At 36.5% G+C, this 21,164-nt stretch overlaps 1 protein-coding gene across 1 annotated transcript in view; it reads left to right on the top strand.

Moving 5' to 3' along the window:
• Positions 1-21,164, top strand: part of PTDSS1 (phosphatidylserine synthase 1) — an 80,938-nt gene that overhangs the window by 16,294 nt on the left and 43,480 nt on the right. Inside the window, exons 3-8 of the mRNA XM_072603462.1 lie at positions 7,639-7,683; positions 10,697-10,821; positions 13,741-13,899; positions 16,610-16,761; positions 18,833-18,974; positions 20,642-20,754. Coding sequence (XP_072459563.1) covers positions 7,639-7,683; positions 10,697-10,821; positions 13,741-13,899; positions 16,610-16,761; positions 18,833-18,974; positions 20,642-20,754 — 736 coding nt within the window. The remainder of the gene's footprint in view (positions 1-7,638; positions 7,684-10,696; positions 10,822-13,740; positions 13,900-16,609; positions 16,762-18,832; positions 18,975-20,641; positions 20,755-21,164) is intronic.

Genomic DNA, 21,164 nt, shown 5'->3' with positions numbered 1-21,164 from the left:
CTTAGATTAGAACTAGTATTGCTGGTATGCACAGTTTTATAGCCCTTTGGGCATAGTCCAGATTGTTGGGATGGTACTTCTGAGACATAGTTTTTAAAGTATGTCAAGGATTACAATAATATATAATTTTATACAACATTATATTGGAAATGAAAAGAATCTCAAAGATCATCAAACCCAACATCCATTTTAAAGAAAAACAAAGCCCAGAGTGCCAAAGGGAATAGAGAAGTGAGAAACCTCAGACTAAGAGGGGTCATTTGGTCCAGACCATCCCCCCATTATACAGATGAGTTGATTGAGGCTCAAAGTTGTGAAATAACCCTCCATAGTTATAAAAATGGTGATTCACTAGCATAATGAGCTAACATTTCTGTTGCCTTCAAGTTTGCAAAACACTATTCATTTGGCCTCTTAATAATCCTGTTACAGATAGTATCCATATTTATTATATAGAGGAAAGACTTGCCTATAGTCCTATAGCTAGTAAGATTAAGAGGCAGAATTTGAACACAAGTCTTCCTAGCTTTAAGTCTGACCCTAAGACTGGAAGTGTGGTATAATGGAAAGGGATAGGAGTCAAGAGATCTAGATTCAAATCATAGCTCTACCACTAATTAGTGATTATTTTGGCCAAAGTATTTTATATCTCTGGGCCTCAACTTAGTCATCTTTAATATAAGAAGGCTAACTAGAGGGCCTGGTCAACTTTAATATTATATGGGATCTTGATAAATTAGTGAAATGAGGAAGGTGATTAATCGTACTATACTCTCACCTTATCTGACCATATCTGGAACATTATGTTCAGTTCTGGAGCAAATATTTTAGAATTTGTATTGAAAAGTTGGAAAGTATCCTGAGGAGGGTAATAATAGTGAGGAGACTTGATCATGGTTCAATGAGAAAGAACAGTATTTTTATAATCAGAGATGCCTGACCTAGATTTAAGAGGTTATGTTGTAGACAAATTACAGCAACAAAGAAGAATTTACCTTTTGAATCTAGAGATAGAATTCATGACTAAAAGAAGATTGAGAGACACTAGATAAAATAGACATTCTTTTTTTTTTTTTTTTTTTTTTTATTAAATTTATTTATTTAACTTTTAACATTCATTTTCACAAAATTTTGGGTTACAAATTTTCTCCCCTTTTATCCCCTCCCCCCCCAAACACCAAGCATTCTAATTGCCCCTATGACCAATCTGCTCTCTCTTCTATCATCCCTCTCTGCCCTTGTCTCCATCTTCTCTTTTGTCCTGTAGGGGCAGATAGCTTTCTATACCCCTTTACCTGTTTTTCTTATTTCCTAGTGGCAAGAACATTACTCGACAGTTGATCCTAACACTTTGAGTTCCAACTTCTCTTCCTCCCTCCCTCCCCACCCCTTCCCTTTGGAAGGCAAGCAATTCAATATAGGCCATATCTGTGTAGTTTTGCAAATGACTTCCATAATAGTTGTGTTGTATAGGACTAACTATATTTCCCTCCATCCTATCCTGTCCCCCATTACTTCTATTCTCTTTTGATCCTATCCCTCCCCATGAGTGTCGACCTTGAATTGCACTCTCCTCCTCATGCCCTCCCTTCTATCATCCCCCCCACCCTGCTTGTCTCCTTATCCCCCACTTTCCTGTATTGTGAGATAGGTTTTCCTACCAAAATGAGTGTGCACTTTATTCTTTTCTTTAGTGGAATGTGATGAGAGTAGACTTCATGTTTTTCTCTCACCTCCCCTCTTTATCCCTCCACTAATGAGTCTTTTGATTGCCTCTTTTATGAGAGATAATTTGCCCCATTCAATTTCTCCCTTTCTCTTCCCAATATATTTCTCTCTCACTGCTTGATTTCATTTTGTTTTAAGGATATGATCCCATCCTATTCAATTCACTCTGTGCACTCTGTCTCTATGTAAGTGAGCGTGTGTGCATGTGTAATCCCACCCAGTACCCAGATACTGAAATGTTTCAAGAGTTACAAATATTGTCTTTCCATGTAGGAATGTAAACAGTTCAGCTTTAGTAAGTCCCTTATGACTTCACTTTGTTGTTCACCTTTTCATGGTTCTCTTCATTCTTGTGTTTGAAAGTCAAATTTTCTTTTCAGCTCTGGTCTTTTCATCAAGAATACTTGAAAATCCTCTATTTCATTGAAAGACCATTTTTTCCCCTGAAGTATTATAGTCAGTTTTGCTGGGTAGGTGATTCTTGGTTTTAGTCCTAGTTCCTTTGACTTCTGGAATATACTGTTCCATGCCCTTCGATCCCTTAATGTAGAGGCTGCTAGATCTTGTGTTATCCTGATTGTATTTCCACAATACTTGAATTGTTTCTTTCTAGCTGCCTGCAGTATTTTCTCCTTGACCTGGGAACTCTGGAATTTGGCCACAATGTTCCTAGGAGTTTCTCTTTTTGGATCTCTTTCAGGCGGTGTTCTGTGGATTCCTTGAATATTTATTTTGCCCTCTGGTTCTAGAATCTCAGGGCAGTTTTCCTTGATAATTTCATGAAGGATGATGTCTAGGCTCTTCTTTTGATCATGGCTTTCAGGTAGTCCCATAATTTTTAAATTGTCTCTCCTGGATCTATTTTCCAGATCTGTTGTTTTTCCAATGAGATATTTCACATTATCTTCCATTTTTCCATTCTTCTCTCTTTGTTCTGTGATTTCTTGGTTTTGCATAAAGTCATTAGCCTCCATCTGTGCCATTCTAATTTTGAAAGAACTATTTTCTTCAGTGAGCTTTTGAATCTCCTTTTCCATTTGGCTAATTCTGCTTTTGAAAGCATTCTTCTCCTCATTGGCTTTTTGAACCTCTTTTGCCAATTGAGTTAGGCTAGTTTTCAAGGTGTTAATTTCTTCAACATTTTTTTGGGTCTCCCTTAGCAGGGAGCTGATCTGCTGTTCATGCTTTGACTTCATGTCTCTCATTTCTCTTCCCAGCTTTTCCTCCACCTCTCTAACTTGATTTTCAAAATTCTTTTTGAGCTCTTCCATGGCCTGAGCCCATTGGGTGGGCTGGGACACAGAAGCCTTGATTTCTGTGTCTTTGCCTGATGGTAAGCATTGTTCTTCCTCATCAGAAAGGAAGGGAGGAAATGCCTGTTCACCAAGAAAGTAACCTTCTATAGTCTTATTTCTTTTCCCTTTTCTGGGCATTTTCCCAGCCAGTGACTTGACCTCTGAATATTTTCCTCACACCCACCTCACCTCTTGATCCTCCCAGCCCGTGTTTGTGGTCTGAGATTCAAATGCTGCTTCCAGCCTCAGGGCTTTTGGCGGGGGCAGGGCTGCTATTCAGTATGAGATTATGTTTTGGTGCTGAGGTCGGGGCAGGGCCACCTCTCAGGCTCAGTTCCCTCAGGGGGTTTATGCACAGACCTTCAACAATGGATTCAGGCTCCCGCCCGCTTGGGGAGCCCCTGTCTGCAGCCGCCTCTCAGCTTCGACCTCCTGGGGGGGGGCCTGAATTATGGGGGCACCCCACTCCCCTCTCGACCCGCCAAAGAGACTCTCTCACCCACCCCTGTCACCTGTGGGTGGAGGGACTTGTGCGGCCGCTGGAGATCCCGTCCCTGAAGCCTGCTCGGATCTGTTTCTCTCGGTGCCGCAGCCGCGGCAGGGCTGCACTCAGCTCCCAGTCCCGGCGCCCAGTCCGCAGCGCAAAGGACCCCCCCGCGAGAGGTTTGCAGGTCTCTCTGGAACAGAAATCTCCCTCGCTCCAATGTTCCGTGACGTCTGGGTGCGGAATTCGCCGTGAGTTACTTCCCTGTAGCCATTCTATGGGTTGTGGGTTCAGAGCTATGTGTATGTGCGTCTTTCTACTCCCTAAAATAGACATTCTTGATGATAGGAAATTAACATTTTTTGCACAAAGAAATCTAATATAGTTAAAATTAGAAGGAGTATGAATATCTAGGCTAAACTTTTGCAGCGGGTGTCTCTGGTAAAAGTTTCCTTTCCAAATGTGTTTGTGTGTATCTATAAGAAACTGATTCAAATTTATAAGAGTGGGAGTCATTGCACAATAGATAAATTATTAAAAGATAGGAACAGACAGTTTTCAAAGGAAATAATCCAAGCAATCAATAACCATATTTTTGAAAAATGCTTTAAATCACTAATAATTCAAAAATGAGGGAGAGGATAATTGACAGGAAAGATTAATGAAAGAAAAAATAAAGTTAAAAGAGAAACTGTTAATAAAGAAAAAATATTTGTCATAAGTTTCTCTAATAAAGCTCTCATTTTCGTATATATTAGGTATTGATACAAAACTATAAAAGCAAAAGCCATTTTCCAGATGGTAAATGGTCAGAGCATATGAACAAGTAATTTTCAAAGGAAGAATCTAAGCAATCAACAATTATATTAAAAATAGCTCCTAAACAGAGATCAAAGGGACTGTGAGGTTTCACTGAACAAATTAGCAGAGATCCCCCCAAAAATGAAAATGACAGATGTTGAGGGGTTTTGAGAGAACAGATGCACTAATCAATTATTGTTGGAGCTTTGAATTGGTCCAGTCATTCTAGAAGGCGATTTGGAACTTTCTATTAGCAAAGAATTAGAAACTGTGGGATGCCCATCACTTTGTGAATGGCTAAACAAATTATGAGTGTGATTCATAGCTAGTGGCACAGTAGATAGTACTGGATCTGGAATCAGGAAAATTTGAATATCCATGGTCTCAAGACACTTACTAGCTTTATGCCCCTTGGTAAGTCACTTAACCTTTGTATGTTCAGTTTCCTTAACTGTAAAATGGGAATAACACCTATCTCACAGGATTGTGGTAAAAATCAAATGAGGTAATATATGTAAAAATTACTTAGCACTGTGCTTGGCACATAGTAGGCATTATATAAATGCTTTTTTGCTCTTAGAAGTAACAAAATGGACAGCTTTCAGGAAACCTGCGAAGCCTTATATGAATTAATGCAGAGGAAAGTGAACTAACTACATTGTAAAGACAGTGAAAGTCTTAAGAACTCTAATCCAGGCAGAGACCTATAATGACTCCAGACAGTCAATGAAGTATGCTACTACCTACAACTTCATAGAGAGGGAATAGACTGAAAATGAGACATATTTTTAGACATGACCCCTATGGGAATTTGTTTTGCTTGACTGAACATTTGTTACAAGAGTTTCATTTTTCTTATGGTGAAGGTAGATGGGAGGGAAAAGAGGGATAGGATTCCCTCCCCGCTCCAGCCAAAAAAAAAAAAATGAGTTAAGAACAGAGGAAATTATAGGCAAGCAAGACTACATTTTGAAATAATAGATCCATTTTTAAAAAAGGCCTCTACATAATAGAGATTCATAATCTCTTGTACAGTTTAATTGTGTTCTACAGTGTCTCCGGAAATACTTATTTCACTTGGTGCTCATTAAATTCAGAATGAAAAGGAATAGATTTCTGACAATAGGAATCTACATTAATACCCATGTAATTAAGGGGAAGTCCAAATATGTGATAGTCAATATTTAGCATGCTGGTGGAGAAGACTTTCTGTATATTTCTCCACTTTCCTCTTTCTGTTAAATCAAAATTTCACTGAATTTAATTACTATTGGATATTGTTTGTGTTATAGCTAATGATACTTAGGTATGAATAACCCCTTTTTTCTTTTGGAGGGGCAAGGCAGTTGGGGCTAAGTGACCTGCCCTAGGTCACACAGCTAGTAAATGTTGAGTGTCTGAGGCTGAATTTGAACTCAGGTCCTCCTGACTGCAGGGTGCTACCCAGCTGGTCAATAACCCTTCTTGAGAATACTTTCAATCCCAAAGAATAATTAACTGAAATGAATCTATACTATCTGTGATATAGAGGGATGAGGTATTTTAAAAGAGCTTCTCATGTTCAGGGCCTTGTTTCAGTGGGCTACTCTGCCACTCACTCTTAAAATAATCCTGCAAGGGATAGGTAGAAAGTCAACTCAAACTTCCTCATTTTTATGAACAGTGCTTCATACTACTTCTTCCTTCTCATCTCCATCCCTTCAGTTAAAATAGAATTGTCATCTCTACAGGAGAAAGTGAAGACTGCTATGGGAGTGCTTGGAGAAGGTCTCTTCTACTATGTGTAATTAATTGGTTAAAGAATTGGGGAGGGGGGCATCTTTTTTATTCTTAATTTAGTAGATACCAAGAAGGGGGAAAAACACATTTCTAGACACAGTTCTATATTATACTCAAGTTATTGGTTTTTAAATGTAGAGCTTTATATCATCCCTGCTTATCTTGTTAGCTTTAGTCCACTGCTTCAATCGATCATAATCTTTTTGTCCCCTAGTTCTGTCATCCAGTTGACTTACTTCAAGCATCATGTCATTGCAGATTTGATATTTATCCAAATCACTTGATAAAATTCTGAACATAGTAACATTTAAGTACAGAGAACTCCAAGGTACTCAACTAGAAACCTTCCACTCCTATCATTTCAATTAACGGTCTTTGGGTGGGTCTGGTCAACCAGTTTGGAACCTACTAACTATACTATTCTCTGTGTTAATCATCTTTCTCCAACTTAACCACAGGGATATCAAGAGATACTTTGTTACCTGCCTTTCTTAAAACCCAGGTTGTTTTTCCATGATCCTACTCATCTGATAAACCCATCAGAAAAGGATAAATTAGCATAGCTCATTCTTCAGGAGTCATGCTACCTTGTAATAATTACTTCTTTCTAAATGTTTTTAAACATTTCCTTAATCCATTCTAGAATTTTTCCAGGAGTCATTGTCAAGTTCACAAATCTATAGTTTTGAAATCTTTTTGCCCTTTTTTAAAGTTAAAACAATTTATGCCGTTCTCCAAATCCTTTGTACGCTTTCTGGTAGCCACAATTCCTCAAAGGTTTTCCCTGGTCGTTTGACAGTCACACTTCAAATTTCATTCAGTATTTTGGGTTTTAATTTGTCTAGGCTACATAATGTTGGCATTGAAGGAGATAAATGTTTTCTTACCCTCTTCTTGCTTATCTCAAATATCAGTTTCCTTTTTCAGAAATAAATTTTTACTTATGTTTGTTTTTACATGCGATATATCTAAACTCCCCCCATCCCCTAGAGAGCCATCTGTTATAACAAAGAATAAAAAAGAAAGAATAAACATATTTAGTACATCAGAAAGGTCTGACATTTGCAGTGTTCTGCTTCTATACATCCTCATCTTTGCAAAGAGTATCTCTCTTGGTCGTTACAATTTCATAGCACTCAGTTTTGTTGCTCTTCCCATTTATGTTACTCTAATTATATTGTTTTCTTAGTTCTTGAAAGTTTATAAACAAAATAGCAGGTAAACAGTGTTACTTTGTATTTGTTTTCCTCTATCATCTTCCTATATCTTACAATCATTCGTAACATTGTTGCTTTGAAAAAAAGCTCAGATTCTGAGTTTCAAACAACCAATATCATTCTTTTATTAAGGTGGAGCTTCCCAGTGAGGATGAATGTGATAATATAAGTGAAATTATAAATATAGTTTTTCACTCAGAAGAAGAGATATAAAGATTTTTTGGGTTGATATTTTTCCTTTAAGCATTAGAGAGTTTAATGTTATCAAAATCCATAGTTTCGCTTTCTTACTTAGAGTTTCTTTGTAATCTTTTTTTGTGGCTTTTATCAACAGGTCCTTTTACTCGACCACATCCTGCTTTATGGCGAATGGTTTTTGGTGAGTTTAAGTGGATTGATATATACAGACATTTCTATGCACATTTATTGTTATCTTTATATCAGCATGTCCTTCTTATTTGCCATTATGAATGTTAAACTAAATGGTTAATCTGCTTCTAATGCCAGAGCTTTACAGGAAACCTTTAAATTACTTTTGGTGTTATTGTTAATGCATATAGCATTGATTATAGAAGCATTGTCTGTTACTATACCTGTCTTAATGACTGCCCATGTACCTTTTCACATATACCCTGTTCTCAGTATTCAAGAATTAATAAAGGAAACCACTGGTTGCTTTTTCCTAAAAGTCATGATTGGGAGAACAAACATAGGGAATATAGAAGAGGACTGAGGCAGAAAACATACAGGAATTTAAATTGATGGGAGTAGATCCGAGTTCTCTGTGATAACAGTTTTTTCTCCACAGCACAAGTCCAAATGGACAGGTTATGAGACAGTGGAAACATACCCTAATGACTTTTATCCCTGATCCAAGCTCATTGCTTAACTGACTTCTTCAAATATCAAAGTTTCTATTAGCAGTGTAGATTATGTATCATAAAGGTTTCAGTTTCCTCTTATTTTAGTGGTAGTCATCTCATGTAAATATGTTATTTTGGGGTTTCTGAATTTGAGTTTTCTGGTCCAGATGTTTAAGTTAATATCACAAAATAACAGCTATAACTGATAGAAAGGTAGACCTTAAAACCCTGTGTATGAGCCTACTGGCTGTCTATATAAGTCACTAGGTAAAGAATAATTTCTTCTGATTGGTGACGGGGAAGGGAAAGAGGTAGAAGAGAACAGGGAAAGAAGATCAGCTGTGTATAATTGTAAAAAAAAAAATTAGAAAAATTAAAATTTTGGCTTTTGTTTTGTCCCATAATACTGAAAAGTTTTAATTAAGTCACTTAATTTTCTTTTTTAGTGATTATCCTCTAATACTATTTGTCATAGACCTAATATAGCCACTTGAGGTTATAAATTGCTGTGAGCTTGGATTGGATGCTTATTAATTGTTCTCGCCACAGCTGATCCATTTAGCATAATGAGCAAATTAATTGTTGTTTCCTGCCTGTCTCTCTGGAGAATTTCCTTTTTTACCATTCAGACATTAATTTATAAGGATCATTTACAGAAAGCTGTTTGGGAGTTTCTTTTCTTTTTAAGACTTGGAAAATCTTACAGAAAACTGCTGGTGTAGGTATCATTGTTGGTATAAAGTCAGAAAGAATATATGACTCAACCCAAGAGCTGGAGAATCATTAGACCCCAGAGCTCCTTCCACAGCTGAATCTGTGCTTCCTGCACTGTTTGCCCAGACTCCTCTGGGACAGCCTGAAGAGGAGAGTACACAACATGATAATGGCTTACAAGAGATTTTATTCCAGTCACAGATATTCCCTCTTGTGGGGTTGCTCTGTGGGAGCCAAATTTGGATTGGGTTGTGTGATCCAAGGTCACTTGCATTGCTGTGTCCAAATGCCATTGTAAACACTGTTTTTGCTATAGCTGATACCAGAAAGAGAAAAGTAACAGAAACCTTGGCACTGGTCATGGTTGGGGGATTGTGTTGTGTTTTGATTTTTTATTTGTCAACTGGCTGCCATCCATTTAAGAAAAAATGACTGCATTCTTCAGGTGTCTAGTCTTTTTTTCTTGAAGTTTCTGTTTTTAGTGAAAACTTTCTTGATTGAAATGAAACAAAGAATTGAGGGTTTATTTTTTATCTATTTCAAAATATTAAATAGATGTAATATATTTTACCTTTTATTAATGTAGTTACTGTTTCTTTAGTACTTAGTCCTGTAAGGAGACAAAAAAAGCACAGTGAATCCTTCTTAAAAATATACATTCTAAAAAGAAACAAGATAAACATTCTGTACTCTAAATCAGTCTTCAAAACTGAGCTATTACCACTTTATCATGACGGGTATAACTAAAATTACTTGTTGTAAAATGTTGATAACTCAGTGATTTGAGCTGTTACCTGCCCATTTCTATAATAATATAAAACTAACTTTAATTAATATTAATAAGAAGAGAAATTTTAGAAAATTAGAAACTAATCTTTAAGTCTTGAGCTATGAGCCAAAACTCTTTCAGGGTTTAGTCTGAAAGGGTCAGGGTTTAGACTTCCTGCCCCTCTTCCACCTTATTCATGAGTTGTTTTGCATTGTTTAATATAACTATATCTTGGAATTTTCCACTTGTTATCAACTGCATTTTGCTTGGCAAGAGGTTCTATGTGCAAATCATCTCTCTCCAACTTATCTACAAGGATATCAAGAGATATTTTGTTAACTGCCTTTCTTAAAGCCCAAAATGTTTTACCATGAACCTGTTCATCTGATAACCCCATAAAAAGAGAATAAGATTAAATTGGCATAGCTCATTCTTCAGGAGTCATGCTACTTTGTAATAATTGCTTATTTCTAAATGTTTTTAAACATTTCCTTAAATAACCCATTCTAGAATTTTTCCAGGAATCATTGTCAAAAGTTCAAAAATCTGTAGTTTTAAACTAAATTCTTTCTATCTAAAATAAGTAGCTACTCATCTGTTAATTCTTGAATTATTACTATTGTTTAATATTGACTTTCAGCGTATTGAAGAATCTTGCAGAAATCACTAGCTTGTGACATATTGCAGTTAAACAATTTGATATTTGTCCCTAAGGAACAGTCAGTCAAAAGAGGAATACAAGGGGAAATGTAGACAAAAAACAGTACATATCAATAAGATTATTTTTGTTAAAAAGAACAGATACATGATGTAGTGATGGTGATATATATCATGAACAGCAGCATTTTGTTTAGAAAAGTTTCCAGTTTTATTCAAACTTTTAAAGAACCATCACAGACATTAATTTTTTGAAAAATCTTTAGAATTTAAATAATGCATTTGAAAGCAATGTGTAGATGTGTATGTATACATTAGCTTGGCCTATGTTTTATTTATGGAACCAATATGTATTTATTCAGAGTATCTTGTGTCTTTGTCTTCCTTAGGTCTCAGTGTGCTCTATTTCCTGTTTCTGGTATTTCTTCTCTTCCTGAACTTTGAGCAAGTAAAAGCGGTGATGTACTGGCTGGACCCAAACCTTCGCTATGCCACCCGAGAAGCTGATATTATGGTAAGTGGTTTATTTCAATTCCACACACATTTATTAAATGTCTCTGCAAAACACTTTGTGCAAAACATGTTTATTTAGAAATAAATATATCTACCCTGATTTAAAGAAGCTTACAATATAATATTATAACCCTAATATAACTGGCACATAAAAGAGGGCTAAAATAAATATAATGGACAAAATGCTATGAGAAATTTATGGAAGGAAAGTGCATTTTCACCTGAAGAGTGTGGGGAATGGAATATAGGAAGACAGAAGCTCTATAGAGGAGGTAATTCCTGAATTGAATCTTGAAGGAAGGATAGACTTCAACAGAAAATGATGGAATGTCCGAAGATGGTGGACAACCTGAACGAAGGCCATATAGACTTGAACATAGCACTGTTTTCCTAGACCAAGGATGGGGAACCTGTGGCCTCAAGGCTACATTTTGCCTTCTTGGTCCATGGGTACTGCCTTTTGACTGAGTCCAAGTTTTACAGAACAAATACTTTTTACTAAGGAGATTTGTTCTGTGAAGTTTGGATTCAGTCAAAGGGCTGCATTTGAGGTCGAGGACCTATACGTTATTTTCCTACAAGTCAGTAACACCAGTGTGCCACGGAGAAGGACAAACTGAACTTCTTGATGTGGTTTCCACTTGTGTGGTCGGTTACTGGATAATGTGCTACCTAAAGATCCAGATTCTCTTTGACTCCTTTGAGCTCCCTGCCAATAGAAATTTCTGATGCATTATCTCTCATGGATTGGTCTAGAGGATAATTATGGTCAGTCTTTCTCTATGCTTATCAGGTCATACTATCATAAGTAATCATTAATGTTTTTGAAGACAGTTACCTATTGAATTTAAGACCCTGAGCTGGAAGTAAACTCAAGAAATTAACTAGTCACCCCTCCCCTACCTCCTGGTGCCTATCTCCCAACTTGTTAGGATCAAATGAGGTAATGTTTGTAAATCACTTAGCACCATTTCAGGCAATTAAAAAATACTTGTTTCCTTCCTTCTTCTCTTCATTCCTTCCTTCTCTTTCCTCCCCCTTCTTCAAATTGATATGTTGATAAAAATAGCCAATAAAGCACTTTGCATGAATTATCTGGTTAATACCAGTTTTATTTTTATTAATTAAAATTAATAACAGTTTTTGAAGAATAAGTACTGTAGGTAATATCCTCACTTGATAAAGAAGAAACAGGCTTTAAAAGAGCAAATGACTGGCCTGGGTCACACTTGCAACTAGTAATTGTTGTAGCTTAGATTAACCCTTGAGTCTCTGCTGACTCCAAGGTTAGCACTCTTCACTAGTAACTTTCTACAACACCCATGTAAGTGATGGAAACAGGAGTAGAACTCAAGTGTCCTGCATCATTTTCTTATACTGTAAATGCTTCCCTTTTTCTATTTTAAATTACTCAAACATATAGGATCATAGAATTAGAGTTGGAAAGGACGTTAGTGTCCAGACCTCTTCTGACTGTAACTATCTGTTGACTGCCTATAACAGAACTATTTACACTCTTTAGGAGTAAGGCCTAGACAGTTGGAATCAGACATAGTTCCCTTGGTGCTTCCCTCTTCCTTGTGTTTACATTCTCTTCAACTTCCTACTTCTTCTACCTTTTGACAGCCTTCCCAGATGCCAGCCTGGGCACCTCTACTTTAGGACCTCTTGATGCCAGGGACTTAGAGCTACCATAATCTGCTCTTACCATATTGAAGTTTAGCTCTCCTATAACTCATTCAGGACCAAGTTCTCTATACATTCTAGAGTTCCCTATCATTCTAAACTTTCATAGTGACTATTTGAAGACAGTGAGTTCACCTTTGTTTATAAACTCAAAGGTTTATCTTTTTATCTGGTTGAAATTAAAAACCTCTTTTCTTGGAATAATTAAAGAGAAATAGAGAAGTATTCAGTTGCCACAGGTCTCCATTCAGAATGTTGGCACTCTAGTTTTATAGCTGGCTGGAATAGAGAATAGGAATTGAGGAGGCCAAGGTAGTTTGTATATACATTATAGCTACAACTTTGGTGAAATGTTCTCCATATCAATTGGACCCTCAGGAGAAAGGGTGAGAGTTTAATGCAATGCAGAAAAATAACAGATACAGTAGAAAGATGATTGGAGTTAAAGTTTAGGAAACTGAGGTTCTTTTGTTAGCTGGATGATCATGAACAAGTTATGTAATTTCTCTGAGAGTGTTTGCTGATCCGTAAAATTAGGAAAATTACAGTGGCATCACCTACCTGACAGGCTGTTGTGAAGAAAGAATTTTATAAGCCATTAAGCACATGTTTTACTGCTCTGTACATGATAACAATATCATACAGTACCACAGCTTAAAGATCCTTTAATAGGATCCTTTAAGGATCTTTTATAGTAAAAATGTTAAAAATTCTGTAATGAAAACAATTAATGCTTTAAATGGAACCAAATTTCATTGGTTATTTTTCTTTCTGTTACAATCCAGTTATTTCAGCAGAGAGTAGAAGTAGTAACAATTTATATCTCAAACATGTTAGTCTTTTCCTAGGAATTTTATAGTCTCCACTGAATTCTTACTCTAATGGCTTATTATGGTATGGCAGTGTTCCTTTATTCTCAAAGGCCATTCTACAGGTTCACAACATTTGAGAAGTCTTATCAAAGTGGAAAGGCTTCAAGTATAGACCAGGTAATAGGATGTATGGCTGCCCTCCAAAGTCCCTCCTTAGCCATATTTGGAAAGATGCATTGCCAAAAAGTTGGGGGGGTTTTTTGAGGGCTGTACCAACTCATGAAGAGGTCTTTGAGTATTATTCCAGACTTGACCAGTTTTTGCAGTAACTAAAAGTTAATACTAACTTTTGGTCAACGTTTTACAAGTTCTTTAAAATTTGTGTCTCTTTTTAATTGTTCACTTTTCCAACTTTAAATTAGGAGTATGCTGTAAACTGTCATGTCATCACCTGGGAGAGAATTCTCAGCCATTTTGACATATTTGCTTTTGGACATTTCTGGGGCTGGGCTATGAAGGCCTTATTGATTCGGAGTTATGGACTGTGCTGGACAATCAGTATTACCTGGGAGCTAACTGAGGTAAGTAGGCACTTGAGTAACATAAAATACTTACCTAGAAAGTAGATATTCACAAACTGGATACAATCAAGTGGACCCGTTAAAGACCATATTTGGTCCATTCTTTTGGCTTGACGCAAATCTGTACCTACATCATCTCAGACCTTATTTTGTGTCTAATATTTTAAAGTCCCCAGGAAAGTGAATTTTTCCACTTATCTTGATAGTTTTTGTCAATTATCTCACAACTCTTATGGTCAGAAAGTTCATCCAACTTTCTGTTCCATCCTTTGTGTTGCAGTTTAGGCCCAGAGTTCTGACATTGCTACCCCCAATGAGTCATTTTGAAGTAGAAAATGAAATGATGTTTTAAAAAAATAATTAAAAGTAATAAAAATATAGGAAGACCAGTTTGGAATTACTTATCTTCAACCAGAGCCATTTGCATTATTATTATTTAGAAATAAGAATGACATTTAGTGTATTTTGCAGGTTATAAATCCTCCATAAATAGCCTTTAAATTTCATTTCTAGAAAACAATAGTTGACATTCTTATAGCATTCTAAGGTTTGCATCCATTATCTCATTTAACAATCCTGTAAGGTACATACTATAGACATTATTATCTACATTTTATAGATAAAGAAACTTTGACTCAGAATGTTTCTGTGATCACATTTATTATATGTAATTATAATGGTCATACAGTTAAATGTTACAGGTGGAAATTGAACACTGACTTTTTTTTCCCCCCACTTAATTATATTTTATTTTTTCCAATTACATTCACTTTTATAAGACTGAGTTCTGGATTTTTTTCTCCCTCTCTACCCTCTCTCCTCCCCAAGACAGCATGCAATCTGATATAGGTAATACATGTGTAATCATATTAAAGATATTTCCACATTAGTCTTGTTGTGAAAGAAGAATCAGAACAAAAGGGGGAAAAAACCACAAGAAAGAAAAAACAAAAAGTGAAAATAGTGTGCTTCAACCTGCATTAAGACTCCCTAGTTCTTTCTCTTGATAGAACATTGACCTACTAGCACAGCACTGTTTCCAACATTGCTTAAAGATATATTTCCATAAAAGTTAAATTATTTAACCTGTCTGGGCTTCAGTTTCCTTTTCTAGGGTTGGGGGATGTTTAAATTGCGTCATTTATTTCACAATGTTGTTGTACTAAAAAATGACATATAAAACCACAAGAAATGTGTGTTGGTATTATTAAAAGCTATTTGTACAGTGAAATTTTTGTAGACTAATAATGGCTTCCTACTTAAATTCTAATTGTAGAGATTCACTTTCTCATAGCCAAAATTTGTTTCACTGGAATGTATTTCTTGTTGACAAAAGAAATACCTTAATCAGAGAAAGGAGATCCTAATCTGAATGCCATATCACAGGAAAAATTCCTTTTACAAATAGCTCCATGTATCCTAAATCCCTGTGCCATCCCAAGATACCTTTTTGTAATGGTACTTTCATTTGTGGTACTCTACACATTCCACTCCCTTGTGTATGGTCTACTAATGTCCTATTAATCCACAAAGTAGAAATTCCTTCTCCCGTTTTCTGCTCCCATCCCTGCCTTCCATTTTTACTCTTTCCTGACAGCCCTCACTCAAAACAAAGTCATGTGCAAGTTATGTCATCATTTCTCTGATGGCGTGGTCTCCTTCGGCAACAAAGGATGAACACAACCCCTGACAGTCAAAACTTAAATTGACATATGGTTTAAAAGTCATGCTTTATGGAGTGGTGTCTCACTTTGGTGTTGTTCTCTGAACTGCAAGAATATCAGGGCCTGCTTTATGTGGACCCCCTTGCATGGAAGGTAGATTTGGAGTTTTGAATTATAACTTGAGTTACACACAATTGAATATAAGAAGCACTCTTTTAAGCAGCATAATAGTTGCAATATGTATTGAGTTTAGATGCAACAGATAAAGATAGAGATCCCAACATCTGAACCCTTCCCCACAATTTAGTGTATTCTAAGTCTGATAAATAATATTAGATGATTCAGAGTCATACTCAATCTGGTTCATAATTACAAGTCTTTTTTGGAATAGTCATATATAAACAGGGCTTGCCTATGTTACAAATTGTTGCTACTCATTTTTTTTTTTTGAGAGAAATAACCTGTTTCTTTTGAGTTCATTTCCCAGATCAAATGATCAAGTTTTATGCACATTGACTTTACTATTTAGTTCTTTATGGTTTTGCCTAAAGCCACATCATTCCTCTGGCCTGTTCCTATAAACATTAACTCCAGTTGTTGAGTTGCTATAGTATATAATTATATCATAACCCTTGTGTCAGTTCTAAAAATTTTCTTCTTATCCTGTATACTCATGTCATCCAGTCACTCTACAACAGAGCTGGTAGTATATTCTCAAGAGGAACCATTATTGAATTCAAAGGCCCTTATTAAATTAGAAAAGACATTTCTTGCTACCATTTTTATAAATCATCAGACATTCCTGGAGTTCAGTTCAACAAATATTTTTTTTGAACACTTACTATATACCAAATGGAACACCTTGGATACCTTGGAAAAAGAGTAGCCTTTTTTTTTTTTTTGTACACAAAAGAAGAGAAAAATAAAAAATGTTTAAATTTCATTGGCTTTTTCCTTAAATACAGCTCTGTGTAGAAGAAAAAGGTCTTTCTGTATTTTACCCTATTTTTTTCTCCCACCCATCATCTTTTTCCTATATTCTGTAGCTTTTCTTCATGCATCTTCTGCCTAATTTTGCTGAGTGCTGGTGGGATCAAGTCATTTTGGACATCTTGTTGTGCAATGGAGGTGGCATCTGGTTGGGAATGGTAGTTTGCCGGTTTTTAGAGATGAGGACTTATCACTGGGCCAGCTTCAAGTAAGTCTTTTTACAACTCAGTCATAACTTTTAATGGTGTATTTGGAGTATATTGGTATAACCCAGTCTCTTGTCAGTAAGTAGGAAGGACCTGGCCCCATGAAGATAATTCTCATTTTTCTGTAATAAGGGGAAAGAGAAAGTGTAAATGATAGTTTAAAGAATCCCGTCTCGAAGTTACTAGAAGTTACTAGAGTTAGTAACCAGTTCTTATTTTGAATTTTATTTGAATTTTACTTTATTAAAATGTGCAAATACTCATTAGCTTGTTGTTGAATGGCCAGAGAATGAAAGATGGGAAGGAAAAAGCTAGAAGCCTAAATTATCTGCCACTCCTCAACCCCTAAAATACAGTTGACTGTATTTTCTTACAAATAAACATATATTTCAGTCTGGATTATTTATAAAAGGTTTTCCACTCTATGCCAAATATAAGGATGTAAAAGGAAAGTGCAAGCCTCAAGGTAATTATTTGGCACTTAGAAAAAAGCCAGTTTCAGAAAGAAACCACATATGAATTCTTACAATATTGTTACTATTTCTTATAAAATAATATTTCTTTTAGAATATAACAACGTTGCCTTGCCCCATAATCTATACTCCCTTACATAGTTTTGGACTGGGAATTCTTTATTCCTTGTCCTGTGCTCGGATAACTTTACTCACTTTCTAGGAGAAATCTCATTCAAAGAAAGCACTCTTCAGGCCTCTAGAGGAAGAGTGCTGGCAGCCTGGGGCTGTGAGAAGTGAGCTGGCTTGGGGCTCTAAAGGCCAAGGCTTGAAATTCAGCCTTGTGCCTCACTACTTGCCCATGTGTCCTCAGATACTCACTTTATGCCTTTATGCTTATGCTTCACTTTCCTCATATGAAATATGGGAATTCAACTGTATCATCTCTAAGATCCTTTCCTCCTCTAAACCCTATGATTCACTGGTATCCAACTCAGTGGTCCTGCATGTATTGAGATGGTAGTTTTTCATTTCATTTACAAATCTGTCTACCTTTCACCTGATCTGTTTGTGTCTAGGGATATACATTTGCAGAGAAATTGAATTAGAGGCAAAGTCTATGGACTATGCAACAGAACTTTTGACTAGGTCTCATTAGGACCATTCTATTAGGACTGTCAAGTGAAAAAAACACTAATTAAATACTTACTGTGTGCCAAGTACTGGGAATACAGATAAAAAAATCAGAACATTCCCTGCTCTCAATGAACTTATATTGTAGTTTTGGGGAGACACTGCACGAATAAGGGCTTAAGTTCTTAGTTGATCCATGGCAGGTCAGGCAAAGGCCCGTTGAAGTTGGGTTTCATTAAGGAAAGTAGCAATGCAAGTGGCAATACCCCAACCACCTGAGAAGTGGTGACCAGGCAGACGGCCTACCACAAAGATGATAGCAATTCCAAAGCCCAGGGCAGGATGTGGCTCTGTAATACCTCCCATGGAGGTGGGGTATGGGAATCAGCATCCAGCTGACAGTGGACATCCTGCCCTTGGCAGGAATTGGATTGGTGAAGATTGGGTTGGGAAAGGGAAAAGGTTTGTGGTTCCCCACCTTCAAGCTGGTGGTGACTATCTCATCAGCTCTGGCAATCAACCAGGCAGTTCAGGTCAGAGAATGAGGAGTTTGGCTTACTTGGGACCTAGACAATTTTCTTCCTGTACATATCTCCTTGGGAAGCAAAGAAGTGTTTGAGATTAATAAATTTCCTGGCATCTGTATCTATGATTGGGATAGCTCTAGAACTTTGTCCTTAATAACAGTTTCTCTTGAAAGCTACTAATAAATAAGACATTTTTTTTCTGACTGTAATAATACCACCTCTATTGTGGGCTCACCTTTACTCTGACCTCATTTTCACTCATCCTGAAATTCACTGAAAATAGTCTTTTTTATATGTATTTTACATATATTTTCACTCTTGCTATAGGAAAAAAAATCCTGTGGAAAGATATCAATTGTCTTGATTTGTTGTTTCTAAACAGTCAATGTGAATCATTTTGTCCCCCTCTCCCACCTGTTTGAGATCTTTGCTGGAGTATTAAAGCTATTCTCTTCTTACAGGGACATTCACACCACTACAGGGAAAATAAAAAGGGCTGTGTTGCAGTTCACTCCTGCTAGCTGGACGTATGTTCGGTGGTTTGACCCTAAGTCTTCATTTCAGAGAGTAGCTGGAATATATCTTTTCATGATCATCTGGCAGGTAAAAAGGAGGGAGGGAAGGGAGAGTATCAGACATGAAAAAACTTTGTGAAATTTAAGTAAGTCTAAGTTAAAATTAGTTAAAATTACTATCAACTAGATACTGTAAGATAGAATGTTATCTTTGTTATCTAGAAAATAGTGCAATTAAATGAAACCACAAGCTAAGAGTTTACTTCACATGAAGACTTATGTGCAGGTCTTTAAATTAACAAACTAGAAATAAATTACAATTACCTGTAAAAGAAAGTAGTGTTCTAGTGTCCATCACAGAGTGAATTAGGCATTAGATTACTTTTTATTTAGAGGAATGGTAGAAACCAAAGAACCAGATGGGTAGAATTTTCCAAAATGTCAACATGGCTGGATATTTGATTTTGAAACTGATATCTCAGCAGTAGATATTATTGTAAGTGTTTTGCAGACATCTGAGTAAGTTAATAATTCTCTGTTTTCCCCATGGGAAAGTTAAAACTCCTGAGCATGAAGATAACTGGAATATCTTTTTGTGCTGTTCTTAGTAATAAAAAGTTCCAGCAAGAGAGCATTACATTATTGACCTTATTCAGATAACTGTAATTAATAATGCACTGTCATTTTTTTGAGTGTTGCTGTAATAATGTGACTTATTGTCCCACTGCAGAATCCCCAAAGGCTTTTGTTTTTTTGAGCACAAAGTACAAGGATTTGTGTGCTCCAAATTTTCAGTTCTTACCACAGTTTACTTAGTGTGGCTATCCTTAGCAGAAATCCCTGTTTTTCAGAGATAGGCCTTATGTTGATTCCCAATTTCACCACGCCCTGAGAAAAGTTCCCAGAGGTGAAGACTCATACAGAAAGACCAACTTTCATCCCCAGAAGCATTACTAAAAAGTTCATTTTGGCTATTCAGGCACTATAATGGACCTCCCTGATTGTGTATATGTGTATCTTGTTTTGTGTCTTTTTTTACATATGTATGTATACACACATACATACATTATATATACATAAATCTGGCTCTCCTTGTCTGGCCAACAATAGGTCCCAGCCCAAGCCCCACTTGGTCATTGTTTGGGCCCTGATTAGCTCAGAGTGAATGTAAATAGCAGGTGTTTCTGTTTTGGCCAGAAATCCTGCCAGTATCCTTCCCTGATTTTTTTTTTTTTGACTACGTTAAAGGGGCCACCCTCTGCCTTTATTTCCTTAACTAGCCTTAATCGTTGAATGGGAACTCCCTCAGTCAAACTGAGGCCTCTGAAAGACCTTAACTTAAAAAGGCCAAGATTTCCCACTGCATGTGGGGCCATCTCAGTTGGTCTGATCTGTATCTTGCCACTGGACCCAAATGGCTTTGGAGGAAAACATGAGACTGGTGACTTTGCACAGCCTTGCCTCATTTAAGTCCAGTTCACTTGCATGTTATGATATCACCTTGATGTTATGGTCCTCTTCAAGAATGAAGAGCAAATGACAACATAAATGTATGTATTCCTCTTTTGTGTGATAGGAGTGTTAATATATATTCTGAAAACACCATAAAGATTCCAGATTCTTTTAGGTACAGCATTTCTATTTGGAGAATTACCTCAAATTCATTATTGAAAATGCCCAGGAGCAATATTAGAAGAGATTAATGTGAATGCAGCCTGCTGTCATACTATTGACTCATCCCTTCTCCCTTTTCAGCTGACTGAATTGAACACTTTCTTCTTGAAACATATCTTTGTGTTTCATGCAAGCCATCCATTAAGTTGGTGTAGAATTCTCTTCATTGGTGGGATCACTGCACCTACTGTTAGGTAACTTTGCATTTCTTTTGTATCTTTTTATTCAGAAGGAGAGAATGAGTTTTCACAATAAATAGCATTCAGAAGGATCATACAGATTTTCAAGGAATGTTTTTCCTCTTCAAACTTTAGCCCTGTGGGAACCTGTGTGTTTAAAAAGAGGGTGGGGCCAATAGTGGGAACGAAGAATCAGAACTGATATCTCAGCCTAGGACGCTGAAAACACCTTTCTTCTCAAGTTCCTTAGTCTCTCATGTATTCCCCATAACACTATTATAAATCTTACCTATTAGTACCTCTGCTTTTTTTTTTTTAATTCTTTTGCAAGTCCTATAATCATCAGAATGAACAACTCCTGGTGTGGAAAGCCTGTGTGGCACAGATCTGCAGCTGGTGTGCATTTAGTCTCAGTTGCCTTGGGT

Source organism: Notamacropus eugenii, chromosome 4 (assembly GCF_028372415.1).
Source record: "Notamacropus eugenii isolate mMacEug1 chromosome 4, mMacEug1.pri_v2, whole genome shotgun sequence".
NCBI lineage: Eukaryota > Metazoa > Chordata > Mammalia > Diprotodontia > Macropodidae > Notamacropus > Notamacropus eugenii.
This window is presented reverse-complemented; position numbering and strand designations above follow the sequence as displayed.